General features: G+C 42.1%; 1 protein-coding gene across 1 annotated transcript; it reads right to left on the reverse strand.

Annotated features, from left to right (window-relative positions):
* Positions 1-19,455: 19,455 nt before the first annotated feature.
* Positions 19,456-20,027, reverse strand: LOC122719853 (cytochrome b-c1 complex subunit 7-like). The gene is made up of 2 exons (XM_043946070.1): positions 19,795-20,027; positions 19,456-19,651 (listed from the first exon to the last, which is right to left on the reverse strand). The coding sequence occupies exons 1-2, from the start codon at positions 20,025-20,027 to the stop codon at positions 19,456-19,458; spliced, it is 429 nt and encodes a 142-aa protein (XP_043802005.1).
* Between the last annotated feature and the right edge of the window lie 1,092 nt (positions 20,028-21,119).

Raw genomic sequence — 21,119 nt, forward strand, 5'->3', positions numbered from 1 at the left:
GAAATCCTGAAGACACCCTAAATCTCACCCTCGAAGATTAAACCTCCTTTCTCTCTCGCCATCTTTTTCCACGTTCTTCCATCCTCTGGTCCAAGTTTCGTGAACTAAAGGTTGAACAGATCCGCGAACGGGTGGAGGGGGGTGGATTATATTCGTCCATTTACGATGCAAGAATATTTTTACAAGGATACGCTTTGATCCACGATACGACGGAATATTGCTACGTTTCTTTCCCGTTTGCTTGGTAAAATATTTACGATTGGAATTTCAAGTCTCGATGGATGTCCGATGGAGGGGGTGGGGGAAGCTTGTTTGGCGAATTTCACCTGGGATAGATTAAATTTTCGATGACCACCGCCTAGTTTTCCATTACCTCCTCGTTGAAAGAGTATTTCATTTTCTCGTCCGGCGAGCGAAAACAAACGCGCAAAAGGGTTTCCACCTTTGGAATGGAGGAAACGCTGAAGTTTTAACTTCGCATCCCTCGGATGCGGCTTTCGCTGTGTATCTCGCGAAAAAAAAATTGAAAAGAACCGTTATAAGACGAAGAAAAATCTCAGCATCGTCCCTGTATGCTGTTCATCGAAATCGACGGGAGCGTCTCTCTCAAAATTTCCACGTCAAAGGACTGCCACGGATCTATGGCAAAAAAAAAAAAAAAAAAAAAAAAAAAANAAAAAAAAAAAAAAAAAAAAAAAAAAGTTTGGACGGTTCATCGATCGTGCATTACGCCGACTATATGCGGATGGAATTCACGAATGCGCACAGGTTGCGAATCGAATTGTCGATACACGAGCGAAACTTGTCGGTTTCCGCGCGGATGAACCTCCGCGATTTCGAGCTGATGAACCGAACTCCCTCCCTCCCTCTCTCTCATCTCCTGTGCAGTTCCGCTTTGTCCTATCTCCCGGGATAATTCGCACGAGGCGAGGGGGGAGGAAAGTTTCGAGTCGAAGTCGCCGGATCCGCGACTAAATTTTGTTTACGCTCGCGTACGTACGCGTCGCGAGCGGAATAAAGGAGTGAGGGGATGCGGGCGATGCGGCGCAGGAAGGAGGGGGAAAAAAGGCGGCGAATCGAAGCTTGGAGCGTACGGGTTGAAGCGGGAAGGGAGAATCGGCGGGAGAGTAAATAAGCTCGGGGCGACCAAGCACGCCGAAGATGTTATTAAAGTGTCGGGATATCCGCATTGTTAGCCGCGGGGAGGTAGAGGCAAGGAAATGGAAACGCAATCGGTAAGAATTACGACTAGCCGCCGGTGTGGAAAAGGGAAACGAGTCGGGGGAGAAAAGAAAGATTCTCGTATTTGCCTGCCTTGATAACGAAGTCTGGAGGGAGAGGGAAACCCTTTTTCGTATGCGTATACATATATATATATATATATATATGTGTGTGTGTGTGTATATTTCGTGGATGCGGTTATTCGCGCGTTTGAGAAGGGTTTTAGGTGATAGTTTGCGACTACTAGGTCGGCCCAACTATCGGGACGTTGGTTAACTTTGTTCGAGGCGAAGCTCGCTCGATATTTAGCATAGGCAACGAAGAATGCGTTAAAGCGAAACCAACTTTGAGATCGATGCACCGATTTACGGCGTGAAAGTTATTACACAGGGGTGGTCGAGGAGCCGGGGTCGCGTCTGTCGAGGGGGAATGTAATAGATAGTGGATAGTGTCGTGCGAGAATCGAGGCCGAGCTTTTTTATATAATAAAATAAGCTCGAACGAGGCGGAAAAGAACGCCGACGTTCGATTATTATTCGCGTCGATGCTCGGGAATCGAGCGTGGTGGGGATGACTTTGCGTCTCTGTTATTATCGCGGCATTGTCGTGCCGGCTCTCGTTTACGTCGCACGTGTACGAGTTTTCTCCGCGCGCACAGTGAATTTCGAGTCGATTTTGGAAAGATTTTTCGAATCGGAGAGAAATTTTTGCGGATATTTTTTTTTTTTTTTGGGAGGGCGATCTTTTATGATTTTTAAGATTCGTAAATTAAATAGGGAAAATTCGATGGCGAGAAGGGTCGATGAGAAGGGTTGGGTGATTATTAAAATTCGAAGATTCGATTTCGAGGATCTCCCCGAGGCGCTGTCTTAACGCGTCTGGCATCTCATTCTGTTCCAAGTTACCTTATCGTCTCGTTCGTCGACCAAACGTAATTAATTCGACGGATGGTTTCTCCCCGAGCTAACTTCCTCTCCCTCCCCTCCCTTTCGCGCGTCTGCAATAAGGACGACCCACTATCAAAACGCTTTAGTTAGTAGTCTGATCCAAAAGCGGCGACGCCATCCCTTTCATTTTCTCCGGGGCTAATTTATCGTTCACGCGATGCCGCTCTTATGCTCTCTTGTTGCCGCGTTGAGTTTAAGTTTTAAATAATAAAGTTTCACCTGTTTCGGAAATTAGAAGGGAATTGAATCGATTGACGCGATTCGCAATTTTTCGTATCCCCGCGTCTGGAACGATAACCATCGTCCCCTCGAAACGGAAAACAGACGAATAAAAACGAGATCGTCGATCGACAAGAGGAAAATATGTATCGAAAAAAAAAATTTCAATTGTGCCGTTAATGTATAATAAATTCAGTTAATTCGGATTATTTAATAAATTAATTCTTCAGAAAAATCACAAAACTGAGAAAATTATTAACTTGAATGGAATTAGAAAAAAAACAATTGAATATTTGATGTATAAATATATCGTATTACGAATATCCAGATTGATATTATTTAATTTCGTTACGAATAGAAGAAACTCTTCAAAAAATATAAATCATTGGCAAACGTCGATTTACAAAACGTGTTGTAACTTTGTCAATTTGAAAAAAAAAAAAGATACAAAACATAAAATTTAATCAATAGTACAATTGTTCTTTTAATTCACGAAACAATTATGAAACTGTCATCATATTTACAACGCGTTCTCATTCCATTTTTTCATTATCCTCCTTATTACGAGGATATGCGTAAACGTAACACGGAGGAATTCTAATAAAACGGCGTGAAAAAAAAAAAGGAAAAAGAAATAAATGGAACAGGTTTCGTAACAATCGATATACACAAGCCGGGGAACCGATGCACAAACCAGTTATCCGAATACCGGCGTTGATTGCGTTTGGCCGTGTATTTCGTGTTCGATTCGCGGCCCACACTTGAAAGAACCGCAATGACAATTAAACATTTCGAGAGACGATCGCCGGGAGATCGTTTTTCGTTCCCCGCTTCGAAAACTTCGTTTTCCATTCAACAAGTGTTTCGACACGAGCGACGAACGCATTCGATTGTTGTGGTGGAAAAACCAAAGCGAGGAGGGGGGAGAGGAGGAAAGGAAATAATATCGCGCGCAAATAATTCGCGATATAAGAAAAATCGTTTCGATTTCCTCTCCAAAGGATCGTGGTAATATTTTCTCCGTGGTGAAACTTGGAACCGTTACTCCACCACCAGTTGGAGGCGAGACTTTGGACGAACACTTCGGTTTATCGGTTAACAAACTGATAACTGGGAACGGGACAGAAGGAAGTCGACGTATCGAAGTTGGAGAATCGGCAAGGGACAAAGTTGGTCGAGGCGAGCTGCGCCACCTCGAGTTGCCGTGATCTTGAGAAATTTTACTGGTACTAGTAGGAGTGGGGTAACTTGTTCGAGTTCGACGATCATCCCCCCCCCGTTGAAACGTTTTCTTTCTATCTTTCCCGCTATATACACGATAATACGCTCTAGTTCCATCGAAATTATTATTGGAGAGCAGAACGATAAACGGTTAGTAGCAGCTCTCTGTATCGTTATTTTACGAAACTCTCCTTTCTTATACAGTTTAAAGAGCCGTATAAGAACAAGTTCTTTCCCTCGAAGTCGAAAGAAAGCTTTCAAACAAGGGCGTATATAGTTGGTCAAAAATTATTTCTTTCAATTTTCCTCCCTGCGACGGAGGAGCAAGTTTTATTTCTTATTCAAGGAACGGTATTTACTTTGATCCCCAAAAGAAAAGTTCAAAAGCCGCTCGCTGTCTCTCTGACCGAAACTCCGTGGAAAAGATAAAACGGACAAATCCACGAGAAGGGAGGGGGGAAGTAAAGATGATAATCTTCCGCCACTGTGTTTTAAAATAAAGAGAAAGAGAGAGAGAGAGAGAGAGAGAGAGCGTTTAAAAATATATCGGACAAGGTATTTTCCTTTACGAGAACGAGCTCGGTACTCCTCCCGGACAAATCTTCGAATTAATATTTCTCAGCTCTCGCTTCTCTTCAATGAAAAAGTCGTGAAAAATATCCTGGCGAGGATTTAAGTTTAAAACGCGGGAAAGGATACCATTATTCCCCGATTGGAGTTAATATCTGGCCGGACTGGGGATGGAATAAGAGGAATTTCTCTATCTTGGCGCGTGAGATGGAGATCGCCGGCTTTCGAATCTTTCGAACGGCCTCGATGCCCAACGTACATAAAACGGTACGTGGCATCGATTGCGCCTCGGCATTGTGCCGGCCGAAACACCCGTGATCCCGGCACAATTCAGATCCCGGCTCAGCTCGTACCAGCTCTCTCGATCGCGGGAAAAAAGATCGCGTCTTATTGGGAAATCGATCGGCATTCTTCCCTCCCTACCTTATCGAGCATAATGCGCTTTCTCTCCGCCTCATCCTCCGCCTTTACGCGCTCATTAGATAGGTATATTGCTTCTGGGTGAACTGGTTTCCCTCCTGGAAAGATATAGATATATTCGAAAACATACGACACGATGAAAGGAGGATCTGGAAATATTCGTGGAAATAGTTTTTTTTCTTTTTGTTTCTGTTAAATATGTATTATAATAATGTGTCACAGAGTCCCGTGGAGTATTCTGGATATCGAAGTTTGTGAAAAGCAATCGAGGAAAGTAGCGTTGGTAAAATTTAAGGTAATATTTTCTGCTAGATGATTTATCGTTTGGGTAGGTAGTTAAAAGTTTTCTCACTTATCCGTCGAAGAGTAGAACTCTGGTGTTGGAAAATCGGGGGAGGGGGGGGGGAGGAAGGGAAGGAAGAAATAAAACGTTGGAAAAACACACACACACACGCACACACACTGTGTTCACTTCCACCTGTGAGTATATATACCTTGGCGAGTTAAATAAGCGGGGATGGGAGGCGGGCCCCGGTGATTAACTTGGAAAGAAAATGAATACAAAGGAGGAAGAAGGAAAACCTTTTGCAATGGTTTAAGGATGATTAATATCCTAGCTTCATCTGTGTTCAACTTGTGGAAACTCGTTACAAATTAATTAAACCACCCAAGTGCCGGTAAATCGTGATTTATTATGTCGGATCACGAGATATCACGAGATATCCTCGTGAAAATTGTCGTTTCTCGAAATTAATTCTCGCGAAAAAAAAAAAAAAGTAAAATAAAATTGCACGAGATCATCCCGTCCAATCTATATATATATATATATACACAATCGATTGCAATTATCGACGCAAGTAAATAAATAAGAAAATCACTTTTTGTAAAATCGATTACGATTTTCGCTTAGTTCGGCCAGATTAAATACCGATTTTTATTCCCTCCCCCCCCCCCTCCCCTCCCTTGTTAATCCGCCATTTTCACTATATCCGTTTCACGATTGTTTCGTTAAAAACAACTTTTGAAAAAAAGCGTTGGAAACCCGTTTATCGTCATTGAAATTCGTTCGGCCTGGCAACGAATTACGAGCGAATCAAATTTTTTCCCTCCATTCTCGCGCGACTTTTCGATTTGTATCGATTGGACCGATTCGCGTCACTCATCCGCGCCACTCATCCGCGCCAACGAGACACGAATAATTTGTTCGGTTTGTATCGCCGAGCGGCCAGCGCCGATCAGCGTACGCGCGTCGAAACAAAACGAGGGAAAGGGAGGGGGGGGAGAGAAGGGGAGGAGGAAAAGGATCGTGGTTCCACGAATGAATGGAACGAATCACGATCGATCTTTCGCGTGCGAATAACATAATCGAAAGTTCCGGGGATTAGTTTCATCGATCAGGGTGTGGATCCGCCTCGAGATTTATACGACCTCGCTTCGGCAAACTCTTTTCTCTGTTTTTCCACCGACCCCGGATGGGATAATATTTTAACCGGATGCATGGCCAATTTCCCTCCTTGCTTACAGATTGTCGGATTGAATTCGATTTCAAGGAATAACTTCCCTCCCCCTTTTTCTGAAGAGATCGTACGCTCGTGAAATATATATTACGCGAGTATCGAGAGCATCGCGCACGCGTAGAGGAAGCTAAATATTATAAAATATAATGAAGTATTCATTGTCCGTCCGAATGAATTTATTAACAGGCTGACGAGTTTCCGACGCGGTGTATCTCGCGAGTTATTAATACGGAAATGAAAATTGTTGCAACGTTGCCCGATATAACGTTTAATAACCGCGATCGAAAATCGAGATCAGGTCTAGAATAGCTTCTCGTTTGTATCGATATTTCGAATATGATCTGATCGAATAAATTCCAATCTTTACGAGTATTACGATTTTATTGTATTTCGAATTTGAAACAGATGTGTGTGTGTGTATATATATATATTTATATTATTTAGGCAGATTTTATTTAGCTCCGAGAAACGTTTTCTATTTAATTTAACTCCACAGGAGAGATTAGAGCCCTAAGTTTACACGCGCAATATAGAGGCTTGTGAAGTTGGAGATTGCTTCGCCAAGTTTGTGCATACAATGCAATATAACTCGACAAATCGGCCGTCCCTGGTGAAACGCTGGACCCTGAGAAACTTTGGACGAATATTTCTCATTAAGGGTGTCATTAAAGGTATCGTTGCCGAATCATCGATGGACCAACTTTTAATCTATCTCGACGATCTCTTTCTTCCCCCGTACGACGTTGTCTGAACACAATGCAGGACGAGCATATTGTTCGCCAAGCAGATTTTTCTACCTGACTTAATCCTCGCTCCTTCAGGAGCGAAACACTTTATCACTTGATCACAAAAGGGAGACTAAATTCCAGATAAAGCCTACCTCTCGTTCTCTCGACTTATACGCGTATTATATATTCGTATCTTGAATTTCTCTCAACTCGCGAGGAAAGGAACGGTCGAATTTTTTCTGTTCGAAAAAAAAAAAAAGAAAAGAAAAAAAGAAATTATCGCACAACAAATGTTGATATTATATACAATAATGAAATCATTCTTTTCGACGAGAATTAAATCTGGAAAGGGCGCGTGTTTAATTTCATCTAGACATCTCGCGTTTCTACAACGCCGTTAAAAAGCTTAACTACATTTTTCCTTGCCCCCTTACATCTTGCACGATTTATTATAAGGCAAGTTTCTCCGCGTTGAACGTTCACGGAGAAGAAGAAAATGGAAACGGATTCTCTTCTTCTTCTTTGTCGCGTGGTTTCTTGCAAAGGAAAAAATCTGATAAGAAGTAAAACAAAAAAAAAAAGAGAGAATAATTACACGACGACGATTCGCATCCTGTGAAACGTTGCACCTTTCATCCTGTGGAACAAACGGTATCTTACGCAAATTGTCATACGAGAACACAATGAAATTGAATCCGCGTCGACGATCCGGTTGACGACTTTGTTTCACGACTATCTCTCTCTCTCTCTCTTATCCGCAGTTGCCCTTTTCTCCTTCTCCACTGAAAAACGAGAAATGTTTATTTCGAAACGTTTCATCGAGGTTCGACGCGTTTATCTGGGAATTTATCATGATGTCCCAGCTGCGGCACAGCTTTGCCTATTCAAACAACGAGAGATGGAACAAAAAAAAAAAAATAGAAAAAAAGTCGCGGTATCGCGTGCAACGGGTTTACGAACAATCGGAAGAAAGACGTAAACGAAAAATCGAACGGGATTTTCGCGCTATGCGAAAACACACGCGGAGAATATACTTTACTATACGGGAATTCCCGTGGTCGAATTCGGGACGCGACGAGCGTTTTTCCGCCATTCGATGATCGAACGTTTCCACCGCACGCTTTTCTGTTTCTTTCCCTTTTTAATCCCGCGTCGAGAATTTTCGTGATATTTCTTTTTTTCGTGAAACGAGTTGGTTAGCGCGAGTTATTTCTCCGTCAACCATCATCGATCTTTCGCCTCGTTGCAACCTCGAGCTCGGTTAAATTGGCGCAACAAGTAAACTTATGGAAGCGTTACATATCGAGTAAACTAACCACGATTTGAAGATATTTCGATGCGAAAACGAATGCAGATTTTTAAACTCGTAGAAAATTGAATAAAATGGAATTAATTTTGACACACAACCAAAAGTTAAAGGGAATTAAAAACGATTTGTTATAATATAAAGAATATATAATATAGAATATACCCGATGGAAGGATGCGTATGATGGCCTCTGTTTCACTACACTGAGCTCGCCACGTCGCGTTCAAAACAAACGACGGTTATCGCAACGACACTCAACTCACGCGTAAACACACAAGATATGAGTCACACTTTTACGTAAACTAAACATAACCATTCTTTTCTTTTCGAAAAATTATATCGACTATAAAGTGTTCATTCGATATTTTGAGACGTAATTTTAAAGCTAACGATTAAACTTTTCGAAAAAAAGGTGTCGTACCTAAAAGGCACGATGTAACGTGCACGATCGTTGAAAACTTCGTTTCCAGCCTATCCATTAATCCTCTGTTGGCGAATTCGCAGCTCGTGTGTACAGCTTATTTTCCTCGTCGAGAATAACCTATCGACGAATCTGCTCGCCGAGAGCTCTGTATACGCGAGGATACACTGCGGAACATGTGCACGCCGTAAGTACACCGAATTCGTATCGACAGTGAACAGATTGCGTTGTATTTTACGTGCCTGTTCTCGCCATTTCGATTCCTGCCCTCTCGTGGAAAAGCTGATAACGTAGCACGGCCACTTGTCGTTGACGTATCGCCACATTCGAATCTCAACCGAAACAACCAAAGTCGCCAGAGATTGCCTTTCTCTTTCTCTCTCTTTTCTCTTCTTCGAAGGAACTTTTTTTAAGGAACTTTTCACAATTTGATAAGGCATCATAGGTTGATCACGGAGAAGGCCTAAGACTCATAGATTGGATTTAATAAAGAGTGACAAATCCATCGTATCGAAAAGTTTTCAATTGCTTGACGAAGGAATTCAAGAAATGTAAAGAAATGTCTTTTGTTAATAAAAATATTAGAACTGGACAGATTTCTTTTTTCTCTTTGATATTAATTTGCGAGACGATTATTCGCATAAATGTTTTAATCAAAAGTTAAATGGATATAATTTCAATTGGGGAAAATTTCATTGCGAGTTTCATGGAGAAGCAAAGTGAAATGGAGGAGGAGTACGATCCATGGAGACGAAGCAGGAATGGCTAATATGGCATTTAAATATCTTAGTTACCTCGGTCGGGATATTCACATTTTCTCGGTACAATGGCCGATGATATATTATTAAAATAAACTCAAAGACGAAGATGGTACCCGAGATTTATTATATAATACATCGGTTTGCAACTCGTTATCCGAATCACTACTGATTCTCATAAAATCGAATAATTTCAGAGTTTCCTTTTGCAAATAATATCTTTCTTGAACAAGTTTAGAATAAACATTTAACGAGACAAGATTTATCGTTCCACGACGATGAATACCTATACAACTCTATCCAGGAATTATGATCATTGCGATGTGCTTTATCCACGTTGTCAGTATTCGATCCCGATACAAGGAGCGATAATTTTCCGCTCGATCCAATTTTCACCGATCGCCGTTAGAATTATAATATAATATAATTGATAATAACGATAATGGATGAAAGGAATCGTACAACTCCATATTCGTAATCACAAGTGTCAGCGAAGCGTTATTATAGAGCGAACGACTAATTAATTCCATCTGGGATCCTTCGTGGCCGATGATTTAATTCAATCCTTTCATAAATCTACTCCCCGTTGGGATCGTGAATGCAACGCGTTTCCTCGCGAAAATGTGAAAATCTGGCAGCGGAAGAAGCTTGATTCGCGATGGCAACGCAATATGTATGGTAATGGAGACACGAGGCGAAAACTGTACCCCTGGTTTCGAGCGTTCATCTTCTTCCTCTGCGAGCCGATCTTTCGCCTCTCCCGAGATCCGACACTTCTCCAAATTGCCTTACCGTCGTTGTGACTCGCGTCCAACAGGATTGAAACAAATTCGAAAATCTCCACTTTTTTCCACCTCGACGAACGAGATTTTGACCATTGTTGTCTACGGTAAACAGGTTTTTGTTTCTTTTGTTTTTTCTCCCCCCCTCTTCGTGACAAACCAACTTCGATCTCGGTTCAATTGAATACACCACGTTGGTGGAGAGATTGGAATTGAAACAATTCGAAACCAACTTTGTATTCCTTTGATTCCTTTGGGAGGAAATGAAAATGGAAAGTTTGGAAATATTCTTTTGTCGAGGATTATCGACGAAAAAAAAAGGAGCATTCCGAAAGAATTTCTTGGAGAGGAGAGAGGAATGGAGTAATACCACGATAATGAAATTCCCGAGAAAATTAATTAATCGAGACATCCGTCCACTTAATAGTCGAGTGGTGTCGCATTTAAGAACCATCAATTACATGATGGAACGGTGATCGATGGAACGAGAGTCAGTTCACAGTTCTTCGAAAGTGAAATTTTTTCCTCTTTCGAAGCAATCGCTTTTAATGGTGGATCGAACGATCGAACGGAACTCGATCATCATTTGTTAAACGTTTGCAAAATCGATTCGCTCGAACGAATTTAATTTGGATCCGAATTTGGATGGAGGCGATTCGATTTGAATCTGATTTGTTCTCCTTCGAAAAACCTTGGAATGACCATCCCGAATATTGATCCCAAACGATACCTGACTTCTTTAAAACGAAAAAGATCGAGGATATATTTTCGTTTCTATTATTTAAATTTTTTAAATTTCGTTCCTCCCATTTTTTTTTGGAGAAAAAAAATTTTAAAACGACAAGAGAGGCGAATGCGAAAGGGGATGAGAAGAATCGATCTAGGGAGACTAGGGACAAGCGAGGGATGCTCAGGTGGCGCCCATTTCTCCGAGGAAATTCTCTCGTTCGGGAGGAACTCGTCGAGATTAGGGGCGGACGGCCAGAAGGAAGAAGAGGAAGAAATGGCAAAATCAAGGTTAACCTCCGAGTCGTGTCCCCACCAGACCACTTACAGAGCTTTCTTTTCGAACCTCGTTCCTCCTCTGACCGCACATTTTCCACTTCCCCCTCTCTCTTTTTTTTCTCCCCCCTCCCGTTATTTCCTCTCGATAGCTTTTACACTCCCTCCAGGATCCTCGTCCTGCTCGATTGTCTGAAAAAAAAAGATTCAGACTACCTCTCGTTTCCGTTCTCCTCGAACAAAAGCGTAAAATAGATCGTCTATTTTGATATTCACTCTCTCCTTTTTTACCGGAATCCGCCAGATATTAAATCAGTTTCCTTCCCCCCCCCTTTACCGATTTTTTATAAAACTGAAACATCGTCGATGCGTTCCACTATACGTACGTTTCTCACTATAAATCCATAATTTCTCAAATAGGTCGGGGGATTTTCAATCGTAATTTTACGAATGTCAGCGCATCGACGGTAAAAACGGAGTAGAGTCTAATCGAGTTTAATCGCACGAATAGTCGGGCAACCTCTTCCCGCTAATAATTTAATCCTTTTGATCATTAAGCATTCCAGCAGCTAGGTCCGCATCGAAAAGCAAAATTGAAGCTGTGTAAAACAGAGAGAGAGAGAGAGAGAGAGAGAGAGAGAGAACAGTTCTTTCTCCTGGGTTAAGGTAAATGCTGACTCATCGGGCTCTTAAAATTATGGATTTTTAAAAAGCTCGGAGCTCGCCAACCCCGCATTTTTACATTCGTTCGTCGAACGTATTCGTATTTCCATTCTTTCGTCCCCTCCTATCCCTCCTTCGACGTCGCCTCCTCTATCGCAGGACAAATAAACAACGCGTTCGTTCGCGATTCGAATTTAATCAACGAGCCTGATAACGAGCCAGCACGAAAACAGAAAAATCGAGACTTCGATCCTGAGATCGATCTAACTGCCTCTATCTTTATTTCTCTCCCGTTTTCGAGCATTTCCATATGGTTTTATTAACCATAATTCGGAAGATTCGTTGGAGGGAGGATCGCCAAAGTTCTTCCACTCACTCGAGAGTTCTAAAAATTTTGAATAATTAATATCCTGCGAGAGATGGAAGATCCAGGGTGGAGGGGGGGAGAAAGGAGTGGCAATGAGGAGCGAGGAATGAATGGCAAAGTCAGCTCCAGAACTGGAAATTAAAACGAAAAGACAATGAAGGTAGTAAGGGAGGAACGACGACAAAGAGGAACGGTAATCCTGGAATAACCGACGGTTCCTATAATCCTGCTATTTTATACCGCTAAAATATCACCGCGCCCTTGTAACAATCCTTCACCTGTTATCGTGTTATCATCGCACTCCCTTTCATCGCGATATTTGAACGATACGTAAGTGAAATATACGTACGATTTTTTTTCATCCTTGTTTCAACAATATAAATATTTGTCTGCAGTCTAATCGGAAATCAAACGCGCACCGTTGGAAGTCGTTGCGCAACGATATCAAAAACGGGAGTTTTGATATTTACTCCTTTGATGTCCGTGTACGGGGTAATTACAGAGTTGGATAATGATCATCGTCCTTGTAAATAATACCATTGAATAAACGGCGGGGAGGAGGGTGGAATGGGGTCGAAATTAACGGAATCTCGAATGCGAGGTGGAGGATACTGCGGGTGAACTAGCAGAAGCTGCCTGAGAACTATTTAATAGTGGCCACCTACACAAATACCAGCCATGAATAATAAAGCCTTCAAGCCTGAACGCTTTCGTTAACCGTGTGTCTTGCGTGTCCGGTAGATAGTTCGCCTTAAGTAGAAGGACCAAGTATGCAAATACGCGTGCTATTTAACGGAAGATCCGATGCGTGTAACGTGTGCGCGAATGTAAATGCTCTCGTCGAGAGAGCGTGGACGATTTTCATCGACAAAAATCAATGTCGATCTCTCGAATGGAAATATAACGGGGGGAAGCGAACGATCCTCTCGATGAGTAAAAAAAAAAAAAAAAAAAAAAAGGAAAAAAAAAGCGTGTAATCCTCGATCACGAGAGAGACTCGACGATTGAAGAATAATTAAATCCGGGGGGAGAGGAGGGGATGGAAAACAACGAGTTGGAAAAGTGTTTCGGGCGAGGACTTGTTCCTCTTTCTCGAACGCAGTCGCACTTTGAATGGGCGAGAAAACGATTATCGTTCGATTTAAAAAACACCGTCTTTGCGGGATTTGGGCCGCGTATAAATGCAAATAAGCCACGGAATATGGAAATTAAAAGGCACTAACGAGAAGGTCTTGTGTATCGAGATATTAAAAGAAGATCTGGTTCACCGGTTCACGAGATTCAATTTTCGCGGTATTAAAGCGGAAACTACTTCGGCGTAACCAAACGAGTCGATTGTTCCGTTCCGTTTCGAGCAAAAATCGAAACAATTGAATTTGATTTTTTGCCGGGGAAATTTTCCAAACAATTTTGTCGCCCAGTTTCCAAACAATATGAGCTGAATATTTTTCGCTCTCTCAAATTTTTAATATAAATTTACAACGATACATTGTACGCAGAACGATAAACAAAAGGAACGGTATGGCAGATATTTGCGTATATAAAACGAATTGGCCAACTTTCGTTCGTTAGCTTTTTGTTTGAAATTGTTTGCGATTCGTAATTCATTAAGAAAAATCTTTTCGTGGGAAATTGAAAAAAAAAAAAAAAAGAAAAAAGAAATATATCATCCATATATACCATATATCCACTGATAATGCAAATTACTTTTCTTACTGATCCATCCGGCCAAGATTCTTCCGTCGAACATTCGAAACGTTAACTTAGATTCTATCTTGAGAGCTTGCATGGAAAATGTTTCTCGACAACGCGAAATAAGGAAAGATTCTTATCGATGTTGCCGATGACAAAAACAATCGAGAAACTTGCCAGGAAACCGGAAAGAATTCAACCACCGCCCGTGGTGGCGTGTTGCCACATATCGTGGCCTTGAATTCCCCCAAGCGTATGATATTTGAAATATTGAGCCGCGCATTTAGCTATAATATCGCGGTAGTAATAAATCGTAGCAATAACGGGGGAGGGGAAAAAAAAAAAAAAAGGAAGTAACGGAATCGTTCGAATGAAAAATCTTGCTCGAAATCGTATTTCGTAGTATTTCGCGTATTTCGCAAAGCGATCGCTCTCTCGAACAGCTTTTCTCAAAAGCACGAGGGATCGAATAGCACTCCCTCCATCAAGCAACATCGAGGAACAATCGAGGGAGGGAGGGGAACGACACACATCGACAGACTCGCGTGTTTCCACAGCTTCTCGCGCGATTCCGTCTAAGCGGAATTAAATTAACATTTAATTCGTAATTTCCTCGATCGTTCTGTTGAGCGGCGTGTTCGTGCTTTTCGTGTTATTACAAATTATAAATGATGGTCGAATCGATCATCGCAGGATGGTATCGAATCGAATCGAATCGAATCGCGATATGACGAAATCCGCAATAATTTCCACGTAAAGGCGAATTTATTTCTGCGATTTTCCTCTCGGCGGGAAAAACATTGACGACTAGAATTTATTACACCGCACATATTACAAGCGAATTTCGCTCAACGTCGGGGAAGAGAGAAACTTCTTATTGGAGTCACGTTTAATTAAAGCGTTTCCCCCCCCGTGATTCTCGTGAATTCGCGTGCGTGCAATTTGTACAGCCGCATAACGGTGTTTCGCGAATTTTAATAAAAAATTTCTCCTCCTTTCGGTCACGTTTTAATGCACTTTGCGGATAGCACGTGCTTCATTTCGAACCCGTTTATCGTCCCCGATTCGAGTACGTTCCAACGATTGTCGTTTCGAGAGAGAGAGAGAAAAAAAGAAATAATAAAAGAAAACAGAAAAAAAACGCGGAATTTTTAAAAAAAATCGAAACGATCCAAGACATTTTCATCGGATCGGAAACGGAAAAATGCTCGCGTCGGTTTTCTATCCATCCCCCTCTCCTCCGTTCGTTGTCCATCGACCCTTCAATTATCGGTTTCGCGTCCAATCCAGAGATTTTCCAACGTTCCAGGCGACAGACCTGTCGAAAGGGATATGAAAGTTGCCGCGTTATCCCGAAATCTCGTTCTCGCGTATCGTTTCCCCGCTTCGTAATTATCGAAAGGGGATCTTCCCTCCGCGCGAGGAGGAGGTGGACGAAACGGAACTCGCGGAATTGATTTTTAATTCCGCAGCGGCGATCCTGCGAGTTGAAACGCCAAAAACGTCGAATTCCAGGGGGATGGCGTCGATATTGCTCCTAACTACAAGAGACAGAATTCTCGTAGGCATCGCGAAGACGGCTTACAATTCAATTACACCAAGCTACGCTACTGCGTCGCGTGTTTCCTTGATGCTTTCTCGCTTTCTCGATAATTAAATTAACGAACTAATAAAAGCGGCGACGTGCCCGACTTGGCGAGCATCGTGATGAAAGCTTCCCCCTCCAAACTTTCCCGATAAATTCCCTGGTAAATTTTTAATAATTCCGATTGTCCTTGAGGAGGGACGGGGGGAGGGGGATTGTCGGGCAAATTCTTCTGACGCGGGTTCTGGTTATAACGGTATGAATTTATGGATGACGATCGATTCGATGCATCTTTGAGCAGAAATTAGGATTCAGGATCGATCGAAGAAATTTTGACATTTGGGGAATGGGAATAGCGTTTTGGACGCGAAGAACTCGTGTCTTGGATATGAAGAATGCATCGATCAGTTTTTATCAAGGGAGAAGGTTACGTTGTGTTTTTGATCGAGGAACGAAATCTCACAAATACGCAAGTTGGTCGTATAACGCGGAGAAAATGGAAATATGAATGGTGGGTAGGTAGGGATGATGGATTTCACGCGTGTTGGCGTGGCGCACACGCAAGAAGTTTTAATTAATTGGAAAGTGTTGAACGATTGATGTTTATCCAAGAATTAAATAAATTAATTCCAACTACGGTGCAGCATTTATAACTGGTGTTTCGTTGGCGGAAGAAAATTCCCATCGATATTACAATATTGCAAATATATAAATTGATTTTAAATATTTAAATTCAGATTGGTGTAATTACAGGCGAAATAATGTTTTTTTTTTTTTTTTTTTTTTTTTTTTTTNTCGTTCTTAATCATTTTTCGATCTTTCAATTTTTCTTTTTTTTGTTTTTTTTTTTCCCCGAGGAATAGAAATTACCGTGCAACAATTCTCGAAATTGTTTTTCCACGATTTTTTCCTTTGAAGGCACGTATTACGGAAAATGTGATTAATAAGGGAACAAAAATTGATCTCCGAAATCCGTTTATTTAAAGTGCTCGACGATTTCAAATTAATTGTATTGTTCTTATTGTTTTAAATTCTATTTACAGTTAAATTGCGTTGATCCTTCTTCTCTTTTCCTACCCTTGTCAAACCACGTTATATTCGCTAGAACATTTTAGAATAAAATACTTCCCCATTCCCTTGGCACACGAAAGATCTAAAAAAAAAAAAATAACTCTAGTTTCATCCGATCCGATAATATAAATCGCTTCTGAACGAAACATCTTTTCGTGACACGGAATAAATTATCGAGTATCTTTCATTGTTTTTGAAATTTCTTTTTCGCTACTTAAAAATATAATACTAAAAAAACAAGCAGAAGCGGTTGTCACGGCTCGTGTCTGTTTGCTTTTCATTTTTCGATCGAAGGAAAATACGATTTCTCGATGGCGATAGATCCGCCCACGAGAGAAAAACGAGGAATTTATCCATATAGACGCATATAGTCGCTTTTCTCTTTCAATTTTCAAATCCCTCGATAAGAAAAAAAAAAAAAAAAAAAAAGTGTATATAGAAATTTTATAAAAAATTATTGCATCCAATTTCAACAGATCTCCGTGTAAAATGGCCAATGGCTTCAATTGTTCGCACGCAACAGGACGCAACTAACAATTCTTCTCGTAAATCTCCCCACTGGGGACTATTTTCCCTTTTTCCTCGATCATCTCGCCCACTTTTCTTCTCGGCCAATTTTAACCCCTGTATTTCGTTCCGTGATACCTTTTAATTGACGCATCCAGCCGTGAATTCAGATGAATTTAAAGGAAGGAGAGAAACGTCTGGAACAATGTATGCAAATTGTCATCGGGCTTGTGAACCGGTACTCCCGTCGAACTTCCGTCTTAATAAACCGTCTGCCGTATAATGATTCGTCTCGCGAGCAACATAATAACGAGATTTATGCCGGCGAAATATACGGGGTAATAACGGTGAGAGAAAAGAGAGAAGGGGGGGAGGGAAAAAAATGGCTGACATATTTCCCGACTCGACGAGAAATTAAGATGCCTCTTCGCTCGATTCTCAGCTCCGCTATTTTCACCTGTTTTGTTGCCTTCCTGCTATCCCTGCTGCTCGCGCGATTTCTCTTTCCAACCATGAGACAAGAGGCTAATCAGATCCCCTCGCTGTTTCCACGCCCGAGAAAAATATATTTTTCCATCCCCTCGCCAGGTCATCGTTCTGCAGATCTCTATCTTTTCGATCTCTCCTCTAGGGAATTTTATCTAGGGGAAAACGAAACGAATACGAAAGATTTCGTTTACTTGACAGGGGAGGAATGATAGGGCGCCAATAATAACGGGACCTTGTCAAATTCGATCATCCAGAATGTAATCCCGTTAGCTCGTATTCATCGAGGTGTCGAGTCGATTCGACTATTCAGGCTCGAACAAAGCCTAACAATTTCGCGTTAATCGATTGCGTTGATCCGCGGAATAACTTGGTATATAATCTCGTTCGCCAACGTTCTCGACAAGAAGATGGAATCCTTGGCGAAACTTTGATGATACCTTCGACCTCCTCCCCGCACAACGATCTAGCCTTCAGATTGGTTCGAGTTGCCCCGCGAAGCGTAATTACGCTTTTACCGGTGAAAAGGCCGCCCCACTGTGCCCGCAAATTGAACGTAACCGGTATTCCATTGTTTGTCACGATCGACCACTTAAATTGTTACAATGGTGTATCATCCATTGTTATTGTCGAATTGCCGATATTATAAATAGATCGACATCGTTGAAAAAAAAAAAAAAAATCCGAGATTCGTTTCATATAAAACGGCCATTCGATTTTTATTCTCGATAATCGATAATCGATTTCGGTTTGCCCGTGAACCGAATAAAACGCGCGATTGAATGGAATCGAAACAATCGGTTCATCCGTGACACCGATAACCAGCCACCCAGTTATCAAATTATAATCGTTGGGGAAAGTTCCATCGTGCCGAGAACGGTTTATATTAATTATTCAGGAAAGTGAAATTAATCTTTGTTTCGGAACGAATAAACTCATCCTGTACAGTTATATAACGAGGCTACGCCATGGAGCCTATACGTCTTATTTAATATCAAAATAAGCAACGAAAATCCCAATTTACGATTCACGATCGCGTCTTATGATCTCGAATTTCGTCAAACAGAATTTTTCCCTCGCTTTCTGTCCTCGGCGAAATTTGTGCGAATTCTAATTAAAAGTCTCGATGATTAAAGGAAGCAACTACTCCTCTTCGAGGAGCTGCAAATCCTTCTAAAAATCCTTCTCGATCCTCTCGGTATTTTCGGATCCATAAATTACACGAGCGACGATCAACGAGTTAATAAGAAAGGAGAAAGGAGAAATCGACGCGAAAGTACTCGATACGAAAGAGAGAGAGAGAGAGAGAAAAGGGCAGTGGAAAGAAAGAAAGAAAGAGAGGGAGAGAGAAAAGGATCACCGGAACCGGAATACCGCGTCTGCGTTTAATTAAGCGCGATCTACTCACGGCGAAAATGTTGGGGCGGCGGTGGTAACGAGTGAGGAGCGCGTGGTATATTTAAAAGGGAGGGTACAAGAATCGGGGGAAAAAGCGATGCGCCGCGTTGTGATGAATACGCGGGCAAGATCCTGGGTCAGGGTGGAGGTTTGAAGAGCGCCTCCTTGAATCCAGAGAGAATCCGTGCGACGCGCGACGCGCTTCAAGAAGCAATTTTCGAATCTCTAGAGCGGCATCCTTGCCGGGGCACGCCCACTTCAATGCGTGGTCCATAATTAAGGCAGCGGGGTAACGAAGTTACCATCAAGAACCGACACATCGCCGAGCCGTCATCATCCACTTTTATCGTCACGTCGACGTACCCTCTCTAGAATTACGCGTCTGCGTTCTAAACTCGAGCCTGGTTACCCCTCGAATTCGAGGGTAAAACCATTCTCTTTCTCACTCGGATCGAATATTTCGTGGCAAAATATTTCTCGAAATATTTCTTTGTTCGAGAAGAAGAAAATCGATAGCAACTGCTTTGGTTTCTTGATTATTAAACGCTACAAGATGCGTTACGAACGACGTGTTATTTGAACTCTTCGTTAGGCCAATGCCACTCGGCATAATTGGTGCAACCGAAATCGTTGACCTCCTCTTTCTCCATTATGATTTCCATTATGTACGGTTGCAGATAGCGATAATTCACATCCTGCTCGTACGTGATCCATTTCTCCTTGGGCAGATTCATTTTCAGAAAGTCCAATTGCGCCGCCCGTATGCTCCTGGAAATTCCGTGATGATCCTGATCATCGTGGATTTACGTGCATAGTCTCGCAAATATGCGAAATTACGGATATATTCGATCGGGGGAGGGGGGAGAGGGGAGAAGATCGAACGTATGGAAATTCGTGACGCGCGGAAATACCTAAAATTTCTCGCGTCGAGCACTTCTTTAGGCAATCGACGAAGCGCCTCTTTCACCACGGGGCTTTCGTGATATAACATGTCGTCGCTGTACAATCCGTATCTGTTGTATCCGGCCAAATTGAACACGAACTTGGACATCATGAACATCCAACTGTTTTTCTTTTCCGGCTTTTTCGGATGCTTGACCACTGGGGTGACTTTAGCCAGCATACCCAATTTCGAGCGCAACATTCCGATCAACGAACGAAAATTCTAACCAAAAAACGTTTCGTCGAAATTCGAAAGACTGTCGAATATCGATTATCGAAAACGACGAGGCGAGATCTCTCTTTCGCGATTACAAGCTTTCCATCGATCCTCGGCCAACTTTGTCTCGTCTCAACGGATTCAGGCGCGAAAAGGATATCTCGTAATCGGGGAGGATTAGGGAAAGATTTAGGCGAGAAAGAGCTCCTTATTTGCCCTTTAAAGCGAGCAAAACCTCCCAAATTCGGGGAAGAAGTTTCGTAAAAAGAGTTTCGCGTACCATTACGGGACAGTGCTCGGCGAAAAGGCGTTTTTTTACGCTTCTTGTCTCGCTTCGCCCGCGCCTTAGCTCGGGAACCGTTCTAATATCGAGCAAGTAGCAAGTTACGGTGTAACAAGATCGCGTGAAGGAAGGCGAGGAGGCGTTAAAGGCGCGGACCCTGTCGTTCCACTTTCGCCAACTTTTCACGCGATTACCTCGCGGCAGTTTCCTCTGTTTAATATTCAGCTTCCGGTATAATCCGTCTATTACACCCTACGCTCTTTCAATTTTTCCTAAAAATTGAATTTCCCCCGCGAGGAAGGGAAAAAATCTCGTCGCCTCGCGATCAAAGATAGTCGCTTAATGCGACCGAGCGCGTAACCGTTTCTCGATAACTCTTGAATCTTTTTTTTTTCTTTTTTTTTTTTTTCGAAGGAGGGAGAGGAAGGCTATAATCGACTCGTAACAGAAACCTCGATACGATCTTCCTTCTCGTATTCACGAATTTCGATGAATCTGAAAGAAAAAGGTGGGAAGATAAAAATCTTTTTAAAACGATCTCCCGCTCGACACCCGTCAACCCATCAACCCGTTGGAATTTTATTCCGCCTAAAAAAAAAAAAAAAGGGGGAGGTAAACTAACTGTCCATATAAAACGCGAGAATTCTCGTTTGTCAGGGAGAGAATTCTCGGTTGTCAGGTTCCGGTAACATCGGCAATATCTCACCCCTCCTTCCCTTCCCCATCTCCACCTCCTTCCCCCCACCCCTAACTTGAGCCACGGTGCACAAAGTGTTGAACATTAAAATACGAGG

Source organism: Apis laboriosa, unplaced genomic scaffold (assembly GCF_014066325.1).
Source record: "Apis laboriosa isolate Shangri-la unplaced genomic scaffold, ASM1406632v1 scaffold9_cov152, whole genome shotgun sequence".
NCBI lineage: Eukaryota > Metazoa > Arthropoda > Insecta > Hymenoptera > Apidae > Apis > Apis laboriosa.

Excerpts from the sequence above, each read along its gene's own strand:
- LOC122719853 (XM_043946070.1), bottom strand. The coding sequence starts at position 20,027 with ATGTTGCGCTCGAAATTGGGTATGCTGGCTAAAGTCACCCCAGTGGTC. Across the intron at positions 19,652-19,794 it reads CTCGACGCGAGAAATTTTAG|GAGCATACGGGCGGCGCAAT; the intron begins GTATTTCCGCGC and ends CGGAATTTCCAG.